The 23,495-nt window shown below is 36.9% G+C and overlaps 1 protein-coding gene across 2 annotated transcripts; it reads left to right on the top strand.

Moving 5' to 3' along the window:
• The first annotated feature begins 12,377 nt into the window (after positions 1–12,377).
• On the top strand, positions 12,378–22,124 carry LOC115444130. 2 transcript variants are annotated; one of them, XM_030169793.2, is made up of 6 exons: positions 12,378–12,451; positions 12,872–13,048; positions 15,591–15,750; positions 18,543–18,716; positions 19,231–19,397; positions 21,958–22,124. In XM_030169793.2, exons 2-6 carry the CDS (start codon positions 12,878–12,880, stop codon positions 22,102–22,104), a joined length of 819 nt encoding a protein of 272 aa, XP_030025653.2. In that variant the 5' UTR covers positions 12,378–12,451; positions 12,872–12,877; the 3' UTR covers positions 22,105–22,124. The 2 variants fall into 2 exon arrangements, with proteins under 2 accessions (XP_030025653.2, XP_030025652.2); XM_030169792.2 differs by having other exon boundaries at positions 12,379–12,461.
• The last annotated feature ends 1,371 nt before the right edge of the window (positions 22,125–23,495 follow it).

Here is a 23,495-nt window from a genome sequence, read left to right as displayed (position 1 = left end):
TCTCTGCACACGCGACCTCACACACTCGTTCTACAGAAAGTTTTACAATATCCTGCCTATCCTTGTGAGAGACACCATCCTTGATGAGGATCATGGTGCCTCCACCTTCTGCTGATATCCTAAAGAACGAGCTGGCGACTCTGTAGCCACTAACACTAAATGCCATTTTATCTGCTTTTAACCATGTCTCCGTAAAACATAAAATATCAATATTATATTTTTCTGCTAATAATTCTATGTCAAGTATTTTGCCAGAGAAACGATTTATATTTTGATGAGTTAATATTAAGTCACTTTTCTCTGTTGTCATAACTAATTGTTTAAATTATTTACTACACTTTAATTAGTAATACTACTAAAACATGTAGTAATGGAGGACTTCGTCATAGTACTTATGACTGAGTTAATATTAAATGCTAACAATGTAGCAATCTTAACTTTAACTAATTTTGACAGATACATAGTATCTCTAGTCAATGAAAATCTACAATTGTCTGTAAATTTATTTATGTCAAAAATAACAGTTTATCACTATAGTGACTTACTAAAAATTGCATATGATTGTTTAACATGTGAATGTGCTTATTTAACCTGTCTGGTACATTGGCCAGAAAGGGAAATGCACATAATATTACTTTTTTACAATTTAATTTGGTCATAGAGGCAATGCTTTCTGTAATATCCCTTTTACATAAGTTCTCACTATTGCCCACTAAAAGAGCAATACAAGACTGAGAACTATATTTTTTACTTATTAAACATTTAACAATATCCTTATAGTGCATTGCTGACAGGCAGTTATTAGTAACAGAGTGCTCGAGACTGTTACTTAGCAATGTACCAAAACCTTTCCCTATGTTATCTGAAAATACCACCGTAGAAAATCCCTCAATACCCTAGATATAACAAAAAAATCTTTCTTTCACTCCCTTTCAAAAACCAAGAAGTAATTTCATATTACCCATATAATGATGACCAATTTTGGAGTCTGTGCGTCATCAAAATGAAACATTGTTTTCATTATTGGAAGTACATTCTTGCAAATAAAAAAAGAAAAATCACGTTCAATTGAGAATCTCCTCCTTTTTTGGAGGTTAAAAAGTACCCTATCAGGAAGCCGTTGTTTCTCTGTACCTAATTATCAATGTTTGCGCGACGTCTAATCATTTGCATTAACACAAAGAAAAATCGATAGAATTTAAATTTCAAAAGTATTTAAAAAAAACATCTGATTGTTAATTCTTTTTCATAATCTCCATTTTTAAAGCATAGTAGAAATTTTTAAAACTGCATGAATATTGGGAAAGTTTGACCTAATGGAATAAGTAAGACCTCGTACTGGATTCTAGCGAGATCAAATACAAAGTTAATAACTGCAAAGTGCTAACGTATCTTTTGCAAATAGCCCGAGGCTCTCACAATTAATATAGCGCGCGTAGTTGAAGCGTAAACAGTAATGTATTAAAACGAATAAATAAAAATTTGGCACAGTTTCGCTTATAATATAATTACAACAAAATGAATGGAAAAAGTACTACAACCTAAATAATAGGGTATTTGATCTTTTTTTTTGTTATATAAAATATTTACTTCGTATAAATTCTTGGAAGAAATCATTGAAATCTGATGACAAATCCACAAGTTATAAGGCTTTAAAATTTGATAGTAGGGGTGAGTGTCAAAAAACAGAAAAGAAAAGAAATACTTGCATGTGACGTCATCGGCATTACGAGGCGTGCGAAAGAAAGAGATGTAGCGATATCCCCACTCCACGCTCACTCCTGCACGTAGCAACATTTGAAATTTGAATTATTACCTCATTTCTTATCGAATTTTAATGCTGTTTTCACAGAAGGATTTCTTTTTTGTAGTAATTACTGTTACATATTAAAAATGCATAAAATTAAACATAGTCAAATACTTTATTCAATTTTATATGTGGTTTTAAATGAAATTATCAAAATGAGGAATGCACCTGAAACACCTCCAGTTGCCTTTGAAAGGAGATTAAGACATGATGGCAAAAATCTGCTGTATCATCCAGTGAGTTGTCGGGAATATTAATCCCATATTCCCGAATACTTAATTAAGTATAGAATGAGCTAGGTGACTTGTCGTGCGAAAAAAAAAGAAGAAAGAAAAAGGGCGCGAAACTAAACCGGCTGGCCAGCGGACCACGGCGTCGGCGATACACTTTTGCTTGCATTTTGCTTAGGATCGGTTGGACGTTCACAATCGTTGCATTTCGCTAGCTATATTTTTATGTTCTTGCTCTTTTGCTCATTTGTTAACTAATTTAATTAAATTTTGTCTTTCAGTAAATACGTAAAGTTTTTGTTATAAGTACTAAATACTATTTTAGTTTTGAGTTAATTGTTTAACAATTTAATATTAAAAACGCTAAATATAGAATAAAACTATGCTAGTCTGTTGTTCAGTCCGTATGCATAGCACAACATAAATGACAAGGCATCTCAGTGCATACGTGTATTCAGCGGGCAGCGTAGAACGGGGCGCTGTGATTGGTCAACGTTCTAAAACCACTCTTCAATTAGCTGTCAAACAAAGCCAAAGAAAACTATGAAATTGCTAGTCCCATACGTTCGTGAGCACTGCGAGTCATAATATTTTTGTTTGTGCATAATAGTAGCTTTTAAATTGACGATGTATGAGGAAAAATAAATTATATAGCTACATAATAAATGTCACACATTTTGATAGAATGTCAAAAAGAAAATTTATAATTTTTATTGGTTTACATCCAGGAAAAAAGTATTGACCGAATACTATTGTATTAGGGTTTGAAGGTCTTTGTAGCGTATTAGGTACTAGCTTTTGCCCGCGGCTCCGCTCGCGTTGTAAAGTTTTTCAGGCTAAAGTTTTCCGTTATAAAAGTAGTAGTTTCCCGGGAGCCTATGTTCTTCCCAGGGTCTAACACTGTCTCCATACCAAATTTCATCTTAATACGTTGGGTAGTTTTTGAGTTTAACACGTTCAGGCAGACAGATGCAGCGGGGGGCTTTGTTTTATAATATATTTTTTAGAACTTTTTAAGAGGAACAATCCCGTCATACATCATTGTTGCATAACTTTAACCGTTTACGCAGCGCACGCAACGGAAGCTCTCAAAACTAATAAATTGTTCCCGTTTTGCAACATGTTTCATTACTGCTCCGTTCCTATTGGTCATAGCGTGATGATATATAACTTAGAGCACTCCACAAACAAAGGGCTATTCAACACAAAAAGATTTTTTCAGTTCGAATCGGTATTCCTGAGATTAGCCATTACTGCTCTGCTCCTATTGGGTATAGCGTGATGATATATAGCCTATAGCACTCCACGAACAAAGGGCTATCCAACGCAGAAATATTTTTTCAGTTTGGACCGGTAGTTCCTGAAATTAGTCTTTACTGCTCCGCTCCTATTGGGTATAGCGTGATGATATATAGCCTATAGCACTCCACGAACAAAGGGCTATCTAACGCAAAAAGATTTTTTCAGTTTGGACCGGTAGTTCCTGAGATTAGCCATTACTGCTCCGCTCCTATTGGGTATAGCGTGATGATATATAGCCTATAGCACTCCACGAACAAAGGGCTATCCAACGCAGAAAGATTTTTTCAGTTTGGACCGGTAGTTCCTGAGATTAGCCATTACTGCTCCGCTCCTATTGGGTATAGCGTGATGATATATAGCCTATAGCACTCCACGAACAAAGGGCTATCCAACGCAAAAATATTTTTTCAGTTTGGACCGGTAGTTCCTGAGATTAGCGCGTTCAAACAAACAAACAAACAAACAAACTCTTCAGCTTTATATAATAGTATAGATTATGAGACTTAACATCTAATGCCTAACGCTGACAATTGCAGTGTAATGCCATGCAGTGCTTTTAAATTAAAATACGGGTGTATTTATGGGCGATGTTGATTACAGCAACAAGCGGCTTGTTTCGTCATTCGGTTTTATACTGTTGTGTCTTTGGTAGCCTATTTATACTGCATGTACGGTATGACAGCACTCAGAGGTCCTGGGTTCGAATCCTGGGTCGGACAAAATGATATTTCGGATTTTCTGCTCAATCAGCCCGAAGTCTGGAATTTGTGCTCGATATGACGATAGGCTCGCCCCTTATTACGTCATGAGACGGAACGCACTTGGCGAAAAGTGGGTGTCCTGGTTGCGCCTCTGCATACTCCTTCGGGGATAAAAGCGTGATGTTCCATGTGTGTCTTTGGTACAGACTTGTATTACTGTCCTATTTTATACTGTGCCTTATCCATATCCAATAGATTAGTGGTGGCATAAATTTTATCCCATTCCGTGCCTTTATTAATAAACGGTCAGCCATCTTGAATACAGATCGAATAGATATTTCATTTGCGAGATTTTAATTATTGAAGACTTGATCTACTCTGCTATTGATTCTTATCGGACTTCGGTAAGACGCTAGACGGTGTGTTTTTATAGAATTTCGGTAAACGGGCAAAATGGTCAATATTGTTAGATGCTTCATTTTTATTGGTCATGGCGTGATAGTATATAGCCTATAATATTTGTCGATAAATAGGCTATCCAACATTTAGAGAATTTTTCAATTCCAACCAAAACAAACTCAGCTTTATTATAATAGCATAGGCTAGATAAACCTGAAGAGTTTGTTTGTTTTGAAGCGCTAGTCTCAGGAACACACGGTTTGAATTTTTAAAAAATATCTTGTATGTTTCTCACCTCAATTTCTTTAATACCAATAACGTAATGAAGCGGCGATAGCCTAGTTGGGTGTGGAACGGACTGCCAAGACGAATGTCGGCAGGTTCAAATCCCAAGGGCACACACATCTAACTTTTCTAAAAATCATGTGTGTATTCTTTGTGAATTTATCGGTCGCATTAACGGTGAAGGAAAACATCGTGAGGAAACCTGCATATCTCAGAAGTTCTCTATATGAATTTCGAAGGTGTGTGAAGTCTACCAATCCGCACTAGGCCAGCGTGGTGGACTAGGGCCTAATCCCTCTCAGTAGTAGAGAAGGCCCGAGCTCAGCAGTGGGCAAGTATATAATACAGGGCTGATATTATTATTATTCCGAAAATATCAAGTTGTGTGGACGCTTCACCACTGCCTTGGACTGTGACTACCATCAGGATGGTATTAGCTCGTCAGCCCTTGACTATAAAAAAATTGCTCGTTCGGTATAAAAAATAGATACCGGGCACGTATTACGTAAGTTTTTTGCAACGTGGGAAAAGTTTCTTGCGCAAGCCTTTAGTAGGGGTACTCTGATTTATGTAGTTCATGGGATAGTCTCAATATATTACTCATAAAAAAAAATATATTAGGATCATAAAAAAGTTTTATAAAAAATATGTTTTTAGGATCATAAAAAAGCTATAAGACCAAAGAATGCCTAATGCAGATATAATGTTAGACGAACCCGTAAAATAAAAATCTTATTTCAATTTAGCCCAAGTATGTTAATGGCTTAGCATTTATAAAGTATTTGTTGTCGGCTTATCATTTTTAACTCCATTATCTTTTCATGGTTTTATGTTTTTAATAATATCAGTCCTGTATTATATCCCATTGTTGAAAACGGGCTTCCTCAACTCCTAAGAAGAATTAGACTATCCAACACTACGCTACTGGCAATTTTTCAAATCGAATCAGTAGTTTCTGAAATTAGCACGTTCAAACAAACAAACTCTTCAGCTTTATACAATAAGAAGTATAGATAATGAAATTATTAATGTTAGTAGATTAAAATAAACAAATTCTCCAGCATTATATAATAAGAAACATAGATTAGTAGTAGCACAACATGAAATTATTTATGTTTGGAGACATTGCCTACATTTTCTAGTTCCTCAGAAGTATGGGGTTCCTAGCTAAGGGGCGAGCGTGCCCATTTCACAGGGATCAGTGGGATCTCCCGTGTAAGGATTTATTTGAAGTATGTGAAGGACAGCGCTTTGTATGACGGGGGTAAACGGTTTCGAATCCTGTTATTCACTTTCATGTTTTGTAAAGGTTAAAGTTGGAAGCGGTTATCAAGCGGCGATAGCCTAGTTGGTTGTGGAACGGACTGCTGAGACGACTGTCCGCAGATTCAAATCTTAAGGGCACACACCTCTGACTATTCTAAAAAAAAGTTATGTGTGTATTCTTTGTGAATTATCGCTTGCTTTAACGGTGTAGGAATACATCGTGAGGAAACCTGCATACCTGAGAAATTCTGTTTAGGAATTTTCAAGGGTGTGTGAAGTCTAACAATCCGCACTAGGCCAGCGTGGTGGACTAAGGCCTAATCTCTTTCAGTAGTAGAGGAGGCACGTACCCAACAGTGGGACAGTATATAATACAGGGCTGATATTATTGATATTATATAAAGTTGGAAATGGTAGAACTGAAACATTAGTCTACATTTGGCTGGAACGACAGCAGTGTGTAGTCACTATTGTATTCCAGTTTCAAGAACATTGTAGCCAGTGTAAGTACTAGACATAATAAGACTTAACATGTCACAGGATGGCGAGCGCAGTGGAATACCAAATACTTTGTAATTCAAGGTGTTGGTGTTTCTGTTTATGGTCGTGTCGCTTACCATCAGGTGAACGGCAAGCTCGTCTCGTCATTTAAAGCAAAAAAAAGTACCACAGTCTTCCGCAGAGATAAGATGACGGCTTGCGTGTTTTTGCATTGTAAAGATGTTTGTAACCCAAAAACTTCCCTAACCTTCCCTAATTATTAAGTGACGCGCGGACGTCATCACATATATTATTATGAAACTGATAGTTGAAAATGCTGCAGTAACTTTCAAAATCAACAGCGTCAGCGTCAGCTATGCCTTAAAGTTTATATTGGACTAGCAATATCAACGCATTTTTACGTTGGCTGCGTTGTAACACTCTCGTTCTATGCACTTAAATTTCATTCCCTATGTATACACAACCTGAGCTCTTCGCCTAGACTGTCTTAGACAAAGATTTGCAATTAAAGTTCCGTTTGCAAAGTGTCAACTTAGATGAGTTCCGGAACTTGAGATTTGCATACGAGATGATATTTACAATAATTTCTATTGATCTAGAGCGAATGGTTACTTATCCTTTACATTCCTTGTACTAAGCGTTTTTACATTAATTCTAGGTTATGATATGAGGAAATTAAATGAAAATTACTCTCATATATTGTAATGCTTTGGAAACGTGTACTGCGTGCGCGGTACGTGAGTAAGCGCCAGAAAGTTCTGGGTTCGAATCCCAGGTCAGTGATATTGAGTTTTTCTGATCAGCATTAGCTCGAAATTGTAGCTAGAACTATGGTCATTATTATATAATATATATAATATTTATTGCTTTGAATGACGAGACGAGCTTGCCATTCGCCTGATGGTATAAACAGTACAATAAATAAAACTTCCAAAAAACTCTTTATACATACAGTCTATGTACTACGATTATTACGTAATAAATACGATAGCGCAATATCATATCCATTGCTTGCCAATAACCAAAACTACATATTCGTGTCACACCACAGTGTCAATGTATTTCAAACGATATTGAATCACGTTTGTATCGATTCGCTTCTAACGTAATTAGGGTTCCGCATTGCATTCCGATGAACTAGAAATGTTTTGTTGTTTGAAGCCTTTGGTAGAAAAGGCAGTTGTGGGAAAAAAGTTCGATGATCAGTTCGAGCAATCAAAACCGCCTTTCGGATGTGAGAATTTGTTAAGGTTGAAGGTAGATAGCATCGTTTTGTCTATCTTAGTCGTGTGGATGTACTAATGTTTTGATTAAACATTATAATTACTGAATATTTTGTATATCTACCGAAGATTAGACTCTCAAAATTCCTATCGAGAACTTCTCAGGTATGCCGGTTTTCTCACGATGTTTTCCTTCAGTGTTAAAGTAAGTGATAATTCACAAACACACAAATCATTTTAGAAGTGTCAAAGGTGTGTCCTTGGGACTTGAACCTGCGGACATACGTTGCGCATGCAATCCGTTCCACATCCATTTTTATTGTTTTGAATGACAAGACGAGCTTGCCGTTCGCCTGATGGTAAGCGATACGATCGCCCATAAACAGTGGAAACACAATCCACTTGAATTATAAAGTATTGTTTGGTATTCTACTGCGCTCGCCATCCTGAGACGTGAGATGTTAAGTCGCATTATGTCCAATAGTTACACTCGCTACCATGTCCTTCAAACCGGAACACAACTACACACTACTGCATGACGGCAGAAATAGACATTTGGTGGTACTTACCCAGGCGGGCTCCCACATATAGATCTACCACCAGTATAACAACAATAAATCATTATTATTATTATGTTGTATCTTTCCTTCGGGAAATCACGGTATAAAGGCCGGTCCTTTGGAAGGCTTGCGTCATATTATTATTGTGCTAGCAATTAAACTTTCCCTTCTTCATTAATAATTAAATATAGACAGGTCAACGACGGAACCCCGTTTTTTTTCAACATTAAGTCATTTGCCTGGTTTCGTGCACTGTCTAGTTCGCGGTATCGATTTATTTTTCTTCATTTTTCACGGAGCCCACGACGTTCGGCAGTCGGTTGGCGTGTTTACAGCAAGCATTTTTATAGAGGTAAGTTTTTGTCAGATATTTTTTTTGTTTTAATTTGAGCTTAGTTGCACAAGCGATTATGCCGCCCCTTTGTCATATTAGGTAGAAATATTTTGAGACGTTTGTGGTGTGATGGTGCCATGATGAACATGTAGACTTTGAAAGCATTTTTGAAAGGCAATGAAATTTAAGCAACATTAAGTAATTGTAACAATTAGTTCTTGAAAATAATATAACAAGTGACGAATCGTAGATGTAAAAAAAAAAAGTGTAAAGATCGGCTGCCAGACCTCAAGACACTGTGAGCTCATTCTGCGTAGATCGGACCGTCAACAGCTAAAATTTAAAAAAGTTGTATATTTGTAAAATGTAGGTAGATATTGTAACATTGACTTTACGGATGAACAACACCTCAGTCAGCCCCGTGGCTACGAAGGTCACAAAGTCTTCGAAACGTCGGGAGAAAATAATAATATAAAAACCGCGAAAAAATCCGTTTAATAGTTTTATTTTCAATGTCTAACATTCGCGTTAACATAAGAAATCATTAAAAAAGTGTAAGTTAGGAACAAAATAAATATCAATTTAAAGTAATTTTAATTTTACATGCCCTTATTACCAATAGAATTACTCTAAATCTTAAGAGAATTTCGCACAGCAACAACATCACACTTTATACTTTCATCACAGTAAACTATAAAATGATAAAAAAAATTAAAGCAAATCTATCATTTTTGATGAAATTAATCGTTATTTATCGATGATTTTTGGCACAATGTTAACAAATGTAATACTAGTACGTGGTTTCATTTATGAACGCAATATCTAAATGACTCTATATAAAAAACTCATCTTTATTTTTTTTCAATTTATGATATATATGTACTACGATAGAATACTACACATAGTTTATAATAAGTACCAGTATATACAATTTTCGACAGTCATTTGGAACTTATAGGAAACTTGGTGGTAAATAAGATAGTTTGCAAGGTTCGAGACCCTTATTTAATTAAGGAAAACACACCTGCTTAGATCTGATTCCTCTTTGTTTAGGGTAACCTCTCAGCTTTGAGTTTTAGGACATTAACTTAAACGTTATGTAACAAATAGACGAGGAGATTAAACTTGCTTGGGGGTCCCACGGTTCTTATTTCGTTTTAAAGTTAACGTTATCAGTACTAGAAATTCCATATTTTACCACAAAATTGCGAGCTTTTTTATTTTTCTGGTGAGGGTATATGTCTAAAAGCCTGTTTATAATGTTCAAGTAAATATTATCCGTCAATATTTGACAGTCGAATCATATAGTAATCATTTTTTCCCATTTATATGAGAGTTGAAATCAAGGAGAATTTTAGGTTGAAATTTTGCGCATTGTCGCACTGACATATTTGACGATTAGTATTTAAAAACATCACGAAATAGACCGTTAAAAATAAAACTATTTAGAAGAAATATAAATATCATAACAATATTAAGTACGAAAATTTGTAAAAGTGTATTGGTTAGAAATCAACGGAGAATTCATTGAATAGGTCCAAATAAAAGGCGCGTATATATAACGTATTAGATGAATATAATATAGGCTTTTATTTTGTCTCATAAAGCACGCTGTGGAATTTTTAATGCAGGAGAGCATTAACAAGTGAGGCCGCGAAAATATCATTATAGAATTGTCCATTTTCAAATCAGTATTATTGTCACCCTACAGTGGCTGATGAATCGTTTTGATTGCTTAACGAACTTGGTCGAAGTTTACTTACCTATAGTTATTTACATTTATTTTCTTATGATATTTATATTTCGTATGTAAAGGACTATGCAGATAACGTGTTATAAAAGCACAAACAACGTGCTTGTTCGATATAATTCACACAGAGAAAGAATTTTCAAAATTCACTCATAAATATAAAAGTTATAAGGTTTATAATCTATTGGAAAGGGTAGCAGTCAAATTACGAAATTGAAGTGCATATAGAAAACGTGACGTCGCGGGCATAACAATACTAGTGTAAGAAAGAGATAGCGAGAAGTACGTGCTCATTTATGTGACACGATGTGACATTTTAAATATAAACAACTACCTCATTTGTCAACTAAATTCGATGAAGTTTTCACGGAAGAGTTTAATTTCTATGCCATTTGTTCATTATTAACCGACTTCAAAAAAAGGAGGAGGTTCTCAGTTTGACTGTATTTTTATTAAATTTTGGCGTTGCGAGTGCGCACGCGAGAACCTCTTTTCCTCTAAATCGTGAAGCAGTGATAGAATAGTTAGGAATGGAGCTGGCAAGGAAGTACGAACTCGGCGCAAATTCGCTGCGAATGCGCAGCGAACACACTGCAGATGTAGTTGCTAAATGCTGACAGAATGGATTTCGACGAGAAAACGTTGCTGTTTGTTTTATTATTGCGATGCGCAAAACGAAAGTGAAAGCAAACGACGGATTCGGGAGGATCCATTATTCAATCGACTCGAAGAGAGCGAATACTACGTTCTATGAAAGGAATTTTAACTACAAAAAGAGAAATCTGACTTGCGAATGTAAATTTTCTAAAAGTAATATCCAATACAATAAGAACACGCAAACAAAGTGTCTTTGCCTTAATAGAGACCATAAGAAAAGTGTAGTTGGACATATTATCAGTCATAAACTCATTAAAAGTTTAGGTTAACAAAAAAACTTATTAGACTTGACTGAAATGTTACGCCTCTGCCTACCCCCATTTTTTTTTTTTTGGTTTCGCGGAGAAAGTACCTTATTACTACCGCCCAGCCTTCGCGGGGGGCGACTGAGCGGTTATGCTGGGGTAACCGTGCCTTACGGCCCGACGTTGATGATTTGCCCGCCCGGATTTGATGGTGACCTTCGAGTGATCGCCGGGCCGAGTCCCTAACCATATGTACAACTTAACCTACGCACGGCCTACCAGCTAAAACTCCGCGGTGGCCCTCTTCGGCCGGTCAGTCGTCCACCCGGCGCCTCCTACGTCTCCTCTGACGGCGGGAGGGATTCTCAACGCCTCTGCCTACCCCTAACAAGGAGAAAAGGTGTTATGCTATATGTATAAGTATGTAAAAAATACTCAACCAAACTCAACGCAAAAAAACGCAATAACTAAAACGTCACAAGAAAGCGAAATTCGCGATTTCGTTTACTTGGACGACATAATTATTCTAGTTTTTTTAGTTTTAAAACCAAACTTCTGAATAATGATTTCTTAAGTTTACGCGAAAGTTAGACATTGGTCACGGGTGACCATGAAGCAAAGTCTTCGAAACGTCGGGAGAAAAGTAAAATATTAAAACCGCGATAAAATTCGTAAAATAGTTTAATTTAAACAAACTACTGAAGCAATTAAAAAAAATCTATGGGACCAATCTGGAGATATATTCTTTCAAATAAAAAAAAAAATCCAAATCGGTCCTTAAACGAGCGAGTTCTGAGGTAACAAACATAAAAAAAAACATTCACGCCGAATTGATAATCTCCTCCTCTTTTTAGTTAAAAATTAGTTAAACATACAATTGTTTAAGATTAAGTTCGAAAAGACTTTAAGATAAGGTAATATTTCGCACAAGAGTCTTCAAAATGAATATTGGCCCTATTCATGTTGAAGATGTCGAGCACCGGAGAATTTTCTGCGCACTAGCTTCAAATTCGCGGTGAGCTTGCTAAGAAATTGCTCGCAATTCTCTAGTACAAAGCTTTATGTGTTAATTCATCAATTTCGACAAACGAGATTTTAATGACTATCAAAAGGAATTCAGTACCAAAGATAATGCGTTATACGTCAATATGACAGTTTAGAATATTTATGTTATATATTGTGTTTACAAAGGTATTATAAAGTAAATATTTTCACTTATTCCATTCCAATGTAGAGTTTGATCAACACATTTGGAGCATTGTAGGATGTTTAATTACTACCGAAAGACAAAATAAAATATTTTTAAATGGTTATAGTTTCGTCTTCTATTTAATAGACAATAGAGCCTATTATATTGACTAAACATAACTTGAACAGGGAAAAGAGGTGATGCTATAATCATATCCATACATCCACAGTTATATTATAAATGCCAAAGCACTTAACTATGTCTGTTACGCTCTCACGGCTGAACAGATTGCGATGAAATTTGGTATGAAGATAGTATGAGATCCTGGGAAGAGCATATACTACTTTTTATCTCGGAATCACTTCTTCATACAGGTGGATTCTCAAGCAAAAGTTAGTATGTAATATGTATGTATGTTCTAGTAAATCATGGCCCTAACAGCAGAGGCTGAAGTGGAGAAGATGAAGATCTTGGAGAAGAGGATCAAGGCTCCTTCGATCTGGGGACGGCTGCCGTGCGGCATCAGGTTCGAAGACCTGCAGTCCAATAGCTACGACGACGCTGTCAGACTGTTGAAGAAACATTATTTACCTGAAGAGGTGAGGTGAAGTCTTTTAGCGAATAATTAGGGGTACATTTTTGAATGACGAGACGAGCTTAGCGTTCGCCTGATGGTAAGCGAAACGGCCGCCCATAAACAGTAGAAACACCATCCAACTCCTTGAATTACAAAGTATTGTTTAGTATTCCACTGCGCTCGCCATCTTGAGACGTTAGATATTAAGTCTCATTATGTCCAGTAGTTACCCTGGCTACAATGTCCTTCAAACCGGAACACAACAATGACTACACAGTGCTGCTTGGCGGCAGAAATAGACATTGCGGTGGTAACTACCCAGGCGGACTCTCACATATGAGAGACCTACCGCCAGTAAAGAAAGTATACATTAGGAAATGCTAACTTATAGGAAATTTAAGGCTACTGTAAAACAGAAAACTACTATTGCTAGATGTTTCTCTAATTTTGATCACATATTTATTGTGGCGGCACAATTAGTATACAGCGCCATCTCGTCAACATCACAGGAACTGCGAGATGAATATTGATAATTAGGAAATAATGCCCAATAATCACACTAGATGGCGAAAGACTATTCTGAATTGCGGTAACAGAATTTGCGCGACGAGCAGTATATATACCACTACACGCCGCTATATTTATAATAATATATAAAAAAGTAACATATTTTGTCAATAGCAAACTCGGAAACAGCTGAATCTATTTGGATAAAATTTGACACATAAACCAAGTCTTGGATTAACACATGGGCTACTTTTTATTAATATTTTTTTATTGGATTATGTCGGCATTTTATAGATGGCGTTATAGAGCGGTACATTATTATAGTGAATATTGTAGTAGGAAAGGCTTATTACATAGCAAAACATAATTAAATTAAGAGTCTCGGAGCCCGGCTATGTCTCTTCAAGCTAGCAAAATTTCTTGCACATTTAATAAAATACACAACAGCGAAATAATACAGAACAAATTTCCAAGATAATGCAAAGCAAATATTTTTTTAATCATTAAGAATTTCATTTTCTACGAGTTACGGGAAAAAATGACGGCATAGTAATAGGGCTGTGCCGTACCGAGTTGTTTAATTAAACGGGGCGAAGGGAAAGATGAATCGCGTTCGGAAATAATAATTTATTTAATTAAGATATTTTCTGTTTCGGACGATTCGGGAAAACAATCACTTAGTTTTTGTACGGTAGGAGTGAGAGCGGATTTGAGATAAAATATTTAGCGACTTTCTTGGCGTGCGTACAGTACTTTTTATCAAGTAGTTGGCCATGCGCTTGATCTCTCTCTGGTCATGTCGGATTGCTGTCACACCGGACTATAAGGGTGAAGGAACAGAGAGTGAACTTTAATATCTCCTGCGTACCTGGTAGATATCCGTTAAGATTGGCTGCCGTGGCCGAATTTGGGCTAGGAGGGAATAATTCAAAGTGCACCCTAGAATCACTTTTCGTTCGTTTGTCTATCAAGACACTTTTTCTCAAGAACACGTAGCTATCAAGTTGAAATTCATATCAAAAACTCGGAAGTACGATGTTTATCAGCTGTGAAAAGATCAAACTTGTAAGTGTATGCTATCAAAAGATATAACCGTTTATGTCGCAAATTTTGTGATCAGGAGGAAATTAAAACCTATAGAGTCCTTCCCATTACCTTACAATCATGTTTATTTATAAGAAATACCTAATCTTAAATGTCACAATTACGGCCTGGTCGAAGCTTTTAGGACTTTAACAAGCTTTCAAACAGGTGAGCGGGTTGCTCGATTACACAAAAAAAGGCAATACTTTCTCTCCGCTAATAAAAGGACCACAACCTAAAATCCGTTTAAAAATACTTGAAATGACTGATTTTTTTTCGTTAATAAACCTCGTTTTATGCTTCATCAAAATGAAATTGATTATTTTAATTTTCCTAACAATCCCAATTGAGATTTCGGTTTGGATTTATTTGGAATGAATCGATCTGAAGGGCTCAGATTTTAATAAAAAGTGTTAGAGTTTGTGATACCAATTTTACTGTTCAAAGTCTGACCGGAATCTGGAATTTGTGTCTGATATGGTGAAAGCGTTTGTCGTTTATCAAAAGGTAGTTGTTAAATTAAATTTACTTTGAAATAATGAAATTAAACTATATTTAGTTATAGACCGTACATCAGGGCCTAATTTGTGCTCCAAAAGTAATTACCAATTGGTAATAAGTCGTTGTCTTATTTGAAATGTACGTGTGACAAGATGTAACAGCGTCCTTAGATATTAATACAAAAATAACATATTCTCAGAATATATTCCAATATGTAGTTTAAAAACGTGTTAATCACGATACGGAAAAAATATGAGGTAATTTACATGAGTAGTTTGCTATTTTATGGTGGATTGAGTAACCATGGCGTAAGCGCAAAATGTTTGTATAAAAATCTGTCAAATGTCCGCTCTATATAACCTTAAAACGCTGATTTGAAACTTGTGAAATAGATGCTGACTTTATACGTTAAGTTGTGGATAATATGTACTTAATTATTCTGAAATAGGATCTTAATGCTGTGTTATTTACAGATAACCTACAGATCAGTAAAGCTATCAGAAGACAAAGAGGGTACAGATGAGTTCGTCCACAACGTTCGGATATGGATGAAAGACAAAATGTCCATAGCAGCTGTGAAGGAGGGCACGGACAAACTGGTCGGTGTACTCATCTTGAGGATACAGGAGAAACGTATGTCATTCTCATAATTGGAGGGTAGGTAGAGATGGAAATAGTAAAAATTACACTACTTAAAATAAGTTTACAAACATGGCCATCGTAAACGTAATAAGTTAAATTTGGATTATCAAGTTCTCGCGGAAATATATTGCGTAGGAAATTCCAAATACCTATATACTGGTGGACAACTGGCGGTAAGTCTCTCATATGTGAGAGTTCGCCTAGGTAGGTAACATCGCAATGTGTGTTTCTGCCGCCAAGCAGCAGTGTATAGTCACTGTTGTGTTCCGGTTTGAAGAACATTCTAGCAGTGTAACTACTAGACATAAGACTTAACATGTCATGTCTCAGGATGGTAACCGCAGTGGAATGCTAAACAATGCTTTGTAATTTAAGGTGTTGGATGATGTTTCTACTGTTTATGGGCGGTCGTATTGCTTACCATCAGGCGAACGGCAAGTTCATGTCATCATTCAAAGCAATTAAAAAATAAATGAATTGTAACTCCAATTTTGTCCCCATTCACCCCGTGTACGGTATTCGATATTTTACAAACCAATTCCGATCAAACACGTTGAAGAAATCCACATGTTTTTACCTCGAACCGTAAGCTAGAGGCTTCTATTTTCCGCCCGTTTTGACTATTCCTGTATCGCGAGCGTACCTCCGGTTGTAACATTAGGGATAGATTCCTCGAATGCCTTTGAGCCTAAATTTTTACTGCATCTGTAAAAAGAATTCCGATTCAGCCCGTGGGATGCTTTGTTTGGTCTAGTTTTGGAGAAATGGCGGTTTAAGATATTATTTTTTAGGTTAGGTCGACGAGAGAGGATGTGACTTTAGGACTCACAGCTTACAAACATCTATGATATCAATTGAATTAAGTTTTACGGCTATAATTTTTTTTTTTTTTATTTAACTAAAGGCATTAACAAAATTAAAATATATAGATCAGTGAAGGGCCGGTTGTTATTTTGGCTTCCGGATATCTCACTTTTGGAGCCAAATTGTTGTATTTGCGTGACCCTTAGTGGTATAATGTCACTATTATTAGTAATAATGTCACATATTTTGCAATTTGAGTTATATTTTTTTTATAGTTCTGAGTTCTCGTAGTTTTTATTTACATAATATTAAAAGGCAGGTAACGTCACGTAGCTAGGCCTTCTCCCTGCTTGTCCCACGATATTATAGTTTATAGCTCTCTATTTTCTTAAATGTGACGTAATTCATAGTTGTTGATAAACAATTCGACATTCTCCCCCGAGGCAATTATTGTGAATTCGGTTTCCATACCAAATGCATAGGATGCATGGGAGGACATTATGCCGCGGCCCTGGCACATAGTTGAATGTGTATACTTCTTGGTTGCAAAATTCACACTGCGGCCTGTAAGGGACCGCGAATATTCTCTGGCCCTCTCCCCTTCGCCCATCCTAAGATGGTTCCTTATCCTTACCCCACACTTCCTTCCCATCTATCCTTTGCCACTTTCCTCCAAGGCCCTGCAGTCGTTAAGCCGGGGCAACCAGTATACCGGTCGCAGGTTTCCATTGGTATAGACTGTAGGGTCTGTATTAAAAAAAATAACAGTTCGACATATATACATAAAAATAACATGAATTTAATTGAACTTTAAAAAAATATATTAAATAATTAACTCGCCGTCGCTTACTCCCCTACACCGTGTTTCTTATACGTAAATTGGATTCGCAGTAGTCGATATGGGTAGGTCTATATTAGGGGATGCTGATGGTATCGTAGCGAGGCACAATGAACAATCGTTATGGGTGGTACGATTTCAGCGCTTTTTTCCCTGTGTCACTTTACGCTGAATTGTAAATTTTCCTAACACGCCTTCGTGATTTAGTTCGGTGTAATGCATTGGTTTTATATATAAGGGAAGGTAGCTTAGTTGGGTGTACAATGGATTGCCAAGACGAATTCAGGTTCAAATCCTAAGGGCACTATGGACATTTATAAAATGATGTGTTTATTCTTTGTGAATTATCGCTTGCTTTAACGGTGAAGGAAAATATAGTGAAGAAACCTGTATACCTAAGAAGTTCTCTATAGGAATTTTGAGGGTATGTAAAGTCTGCCAGTACTAGGCCAGCGTGGTGGAGTAAGGCCTAATCCCTCTTAGTAGTAGAAGCCCGTGCCCAACAGTGGGACAGAATATGTTATTTTTTTATGTTAGCCTGGTACTTATCAGCGGTTATGTTTTTGGTTTTCGTGATTTTTACTGCTTTTTTTTCTTAGCAGGCAGTATGCAGGGTGATAAAAGTACACTGCAGTGTCTTTAGGAACTGAGCAAGAGCTTCAGAACGAGTCATTATGATTCATCTTTGAATTGCCATTTCACTTTAATGTGGGCAGTATGCGCCGTATTCCTGAGCCATGGTAGATGTTTGATATATCAGTTTGTTTTTCATCTTCTGTTATAAGAAACTAGTTAAGGGTCGCGTGATTTTTTTTTGAAATTCCACTTTATATTTTCCCGGGATAAAAATTGGTCTATAGTACTCAGGAATAATGTAGTTTTCCATTAGTGAAAAAAATAATAACCGGGTTTGTAGTTCCTGATATTAGCGCATTCAAAGAAACAAACAAACTCTTCAGCTTTATATAATAGTATAGATAAGGCATCATGGTCATTTTAGTATTTTTAAATGATTGAGTTTTCAATTGAATCTTTATTTTATCTTCGATTAGGCCGGCATAATTGTCTCTGCCATCGATGCTCGATCTAACGCCACACCAATTACCATGGATTAGAGTTCACTTTGCAGTATTTTTTTCAGACGCATTCTCTAGAACATTTAGCCGTGTGAAAATTACCCACAATCCAAACTACACTTCGGTGATGAAGTTCTACAACGAGATAGAGAAGCCGGTGAACATTTACGAGAAGTTGGGCGTCAAGAGGTATTTCAAAGTGTATATAGTGGCTTTGAAAGGAAGGTACAGACATCGAGGTAAATTTTAACCACCTTTACACAATATTGTATAATGATTTCGGCAGTCAGATTTAACTGGGCATAATGCAATCTATATTTTAAGTTAGACCTCTATAAATATATTAGTGAAAATTCATTCAATTCCATGCAGTAGTTTTTTCGTGATGCGTGTACAAACATACAGACAGGCAAAACCCTATCAGTCAAAATGGTGGAGCTACAGACTTAATAATTTGGTTCTTCTCTAGTGGGGAAAAAATCAAATCATCCTCATTCAGTCGAAAATTGTTTATTTAATAACATAGCATCACGCTTTTTTGTTTTGCTAGAAATAGGCAAAGATGTATCACACCCCCATTTCGCAAGCTATATTAAATGCCATGTAATAGCAGGTGAGATAAGAGGTGGAACTGAGCTAAAAACCTGATCACTTCACCCTACTTCGAACCTAAGACTACAGTGTAGTCATACCGCAAAACATCAAGGTTTTCCATTCGATTTTCCATTTCGATTCCTTTCTTATTTACTTCAGGTATAGCAAAGGAAATGTTGAAGGCAGCCGTAGCTTTGAGCGCGAGCGCCAGTGTGCCAGCATTGTCTGGTATATTTACCACAGCCCGATTGCAGCAAATAGCTGAGGAGATCGGCTTCACTAAGCTAAACGAGATATACTATATCAGATATTTGATCGATGAACAAGTGAGTGTTTGGTTTATCTTCTAACTTATGATTTCTTAGTAGCCCACGTAAGTGTCGCGTTTTGGGATCAGTCGCTGTATATCCGGTTCAAACAGGCCGGCATAATAGGGGACCGGCCTAAGCTTGATTTTGTACATTATTCTATACCTAGTCTTGCCATAAATATTGTAATAAAGAAAAAAGAAAATTGTTAACTGCAAATAACATTTATTACTTTTACAGTGTGTCAGTTTAATACATAAATATAAAACAATTAAAAATATAAAAAGCTTATTCGAAGTGGTCTCCATTGGCTGCAATACAGTCCTTTAAACGATGAGGCCAGTTATCAATAGAAGCACGCACTCTTTCCATGGGAAAATTCTTCACTGCCAATCGTATAGATTGTTTTAGGGACTCAAATTATCATGGCGTTTAGAGCAAGCTGTACTCTCTAAAACTGACCACAAATCATAATCCAGCGGATTAAGATCGGGACTAGACGACGGCCAGTCTTCAGCTCTGATGAAGTCCGAAACGTTCGATTCCAACCAAGACTGCGTGGACCGAGCTTTATGACCCGGCGCCGAGTCTTGCTGGAAGGACCATACTTGGTTATTGAACATGGTGATGTTAAGGGGCTTAACTACCTTCTCAAGAATGGTATCTTGATACACTTGTGCCGATGTTTTGATACCTTTTTCACAAAAATATGGCTCAGTCACTCCTTCATAGCTAACACCCCACCAAACCATCACTGAAGTCGGATAATGTCCACGTTGCACTCTGTCGACTAATTGGGAAGCTTCCTTAGAGCTTTGAGCATAAATACGGTCATTTTGTTTGTTAAAATGTTGCTCAATTGTAAAAATTTTCTCATCCGTAAACAAAATTTTTCTGTGACCTCCCTTTGCGTACCGCTTCAGTAGTTGTTTCGATTTTACCACCCTATTCTTCTTTAAATTATCAGTTAAGAAATGGCCAGTGCGTCTCTTATAGGCTGCAAGTCCTAAGTCATCTTTTAAAATACGCGACATGGTTCTAGGTGCTATCTTCATTTCCCGAGATAAAATCTTTTGCTTTCGGACAGGATTTCTTCGAATTCTTTCCCTTACTGCTTTGACCACCTTTTTCGTACGAACACTACGTGGACGGCCAGATCTTTTTCTGTCACAAACAGAGGAGGTCTCATTGTACCTATTAATAGCCCGGTACACAAACATTTTACTAATACCAAGTGTATGGAGAGTTTTAAAAATTGCATTTGGCTCCATACCTACTTTGTGTAATGCTATCACAGCGATTCGGTTCTCTTTATCACCCCACACCATTTTAATATCGCAAAATATTTTACAATGTATTGGCGCCAAAATGAGAAAACACAATGAACAATCGTATAAAAATGACAGATTCGAAATTCAAATGTAATATTTTTTTATAATTAAGTGTAACAGTATTTATGGCCAGACTAAGTATGTAATGGTTAATAATACGAAAATGAAGCACTCCTGCGAAAACTGCATAAAAATTGGTTACAAAATGAGCGAGTATTTGATATTTAAAATATTGTAACGTGCAGAAGTGGGCGCGATGTGGGGATATCGCTTCATCTCTTTTTTTCGCACGCGTCGTAATTCCCGATGACGTCACATGTGGGTATTTCGTCTCTTTTCTTTTTCTTGTTAATTACCCCTTCCGCCGAAATTCAAAGACTTGTAACTTGTTGATTTTTTACCGGATTTTAATAATTCCTTCTGTGTTATAATTTATATTATGTAAATATTTGATAATAGTAAAAAACAAAAATGAGTCCGGTACCCTATTGTGTCGATTGTTGAGGGGTAATCATGTCTCGTCAGTCGACACTATTGGAACCCATTTCCACTCACTATCAGGTGCATTGGGTAATTTTGCCGTGTATGTGCAAAGAAAATTGTAGATGGCGTTGCCATCGCATAAATGGTACCTACTATATATTGTTACAGTGATTTTGTACGTTTGTAGCAGGACGGATTTTTCATGTAGGTGAAGCCGTGAGCAAAACCCTATTTCATATGAATGTGCGATAGACTCAAAATTATCACAATTAGGCAATTGCATACACTACACGCAAACGAAACGCTATTTGTCTTATTTGTTCGCATTGGTTGACATGCATTATCTATTTCAAATGACAATATGTCAATGTCAAGAACGAGTATGTGTGCTTGTGGAACACTTTATTCTTTTAATTTGTAAGGGCATACACCACAATTCTAGCATAGTGGCGTATAGGTAGTCGCCATTGTAGAGGCACAGATGGTTGCGTTCCTCTATGGAAGGGGAAGATTTCTAGTCAGGCAGATGTTGCGTCTGACGGGCCGCGGCCCTTCGAACGGTTCCTAATTGGAGGTGGTATATATAATGCACGTGGCGCAAATTCTGCTACCGCAACTTAGAATCGATTATCGCCATCTAGTGTGATTATTGGGCATTATTTCCTAATTGTTGATATTCATTTCGCAGTTCAAGTGATGTTGACGAGATGGCGGTGTATATTAATTGAGCTGCCATACTAGTATTAATTTTGTAATATTTTCAGATAGTATTCTGGGACACGGGCCTTGGTAACTACGGCGCGGCGCTCATGGCCTACCGCATTCCCGACGTGGAGGAGCCCCAGGAGTTGCGCACGCAGCACTCTTCCAGGTTCACCATACAGCCTTTAGAAGATGATGATGAGTTATGATGAATATACTTTTACACACAGTTGTTTTGTTTTATCTACTGTTTTGTTTATGGTTCCACACGCGGGAAATGATTCTTTCATGTTCCTTGATAAATATTTTCCCGGCACAAAAAGTAGCCTTTAGCAACCAGGGGTAATGCAGTTTCCCATTAGTAAAAAAAAGATTAAGTAGTTCCTGAGATTAGCGGGTTCAAACTCGTTCACCTCGGGAAAAATATTTTTCCCGGAAAGCTTTTTCTCGTGGGCTGAGCCTCGGACAAATGCCATATTTAATACAGGACGGGTAATATTATTTGTAAACACTATTAATTCGAATTGACAACAAAAAGTAATTTAGAGTCGATTTCAGAATTTACAGTTGACTAAACTATTTCAAGTAGTCTCGCGAGTGCTAGTGGGAACTAAAAACGTGCTGACCTTTTTGTTGAACATAATTTGACAAAGCAAGTGGACACTTCGCGGCTTGGAGTCTGCGAATGTGGATGGGCCGGGAGATGGAATTGTAATTTGTGCTAGTAAAGAGCAACCAATCCTGTTTTACCTTACCTTAATAGCTAAGTCGAAGGTACCATGATTTCAATTTTTAATTGTCCGTGTTGACTCCCGCTTTTTGGTTTAAAACATTATGTGTAGATTTGACTAAAATGTACTACCTCAGTATATTAAGGTATCTAAATAATACATAACAGAAGGCTTTCTGAGGTACACAGAAGGTCCGCTGGTCTAATCTAGATGTCTTCAAGGTTTTTTTTCTCATAGACTACTTTCGAAATTTTGCTGGTTTCGATGGACATCCTGCAGTTAAATTTCTACCATATTCCCCAGAATATGCAAGTTTTTAAATGTAGCATTGCTGAGCTTCTTAAAATATGATCTACCTACATTGGTAGGTGAAGTCAAGCCAACATTTAAGTCGGTTACAATCTACAAAAAAATTCGTGGACCCCCATTTTAAGATCGGCAGCATATCAACATTTCTTTTGCAATTATAGCCAGTAAACATTGATATAAGGTGACTGATTTATCCTGGCCTATGTAATAAAAAAGCTAAAGTGACCACCCATCCAGAGTTTGAGTGCACGATGAAAGAATTTTACGATGTGTCCATAAAACCTTGTAATTGTCGGACATCCACTCAAATGGCAGCAATTTGTCCCCTCATTTTCTATAGTTAAGCTACAGGTGTTGACGAGATTGGTTTGAACACCCTTTTTGGCGTTAGGTCATTTGTAACTGTTCCGCCCATGGTTCTGCTGGTGGTGGGATATTTGTATCCGCCTGGATAGTGACCGTGCAGAAGGTAATATCCGCCAATAGCCCATGTGTCGTATTCCGACCTCAGCCTGTGTATATCCGTTTCCAACAGGCCGGCATAATTGTGTCGACTGTCA

This window comes from Manduca sexta, chromosome 5 (genome assembly GCF_014839805.1).
Source record: "Manduca sexta isolate Smith_Timp_Sample1 chromosome 5, JHU_Msex_v1.0, whole genome shotgun sequence".
NCBI classification, from domain to species: Eukaryota; Metazoa; Arthropoda; class Insecta; order Lepidoptera; family Sphingidae; genus Manduca; species Manduca sexta.
The sequence above is the reverse complement of the archived record's forward strand: the minus strand, read 5'-3'. Positions and strand labels throughout refer to the sequence as shown.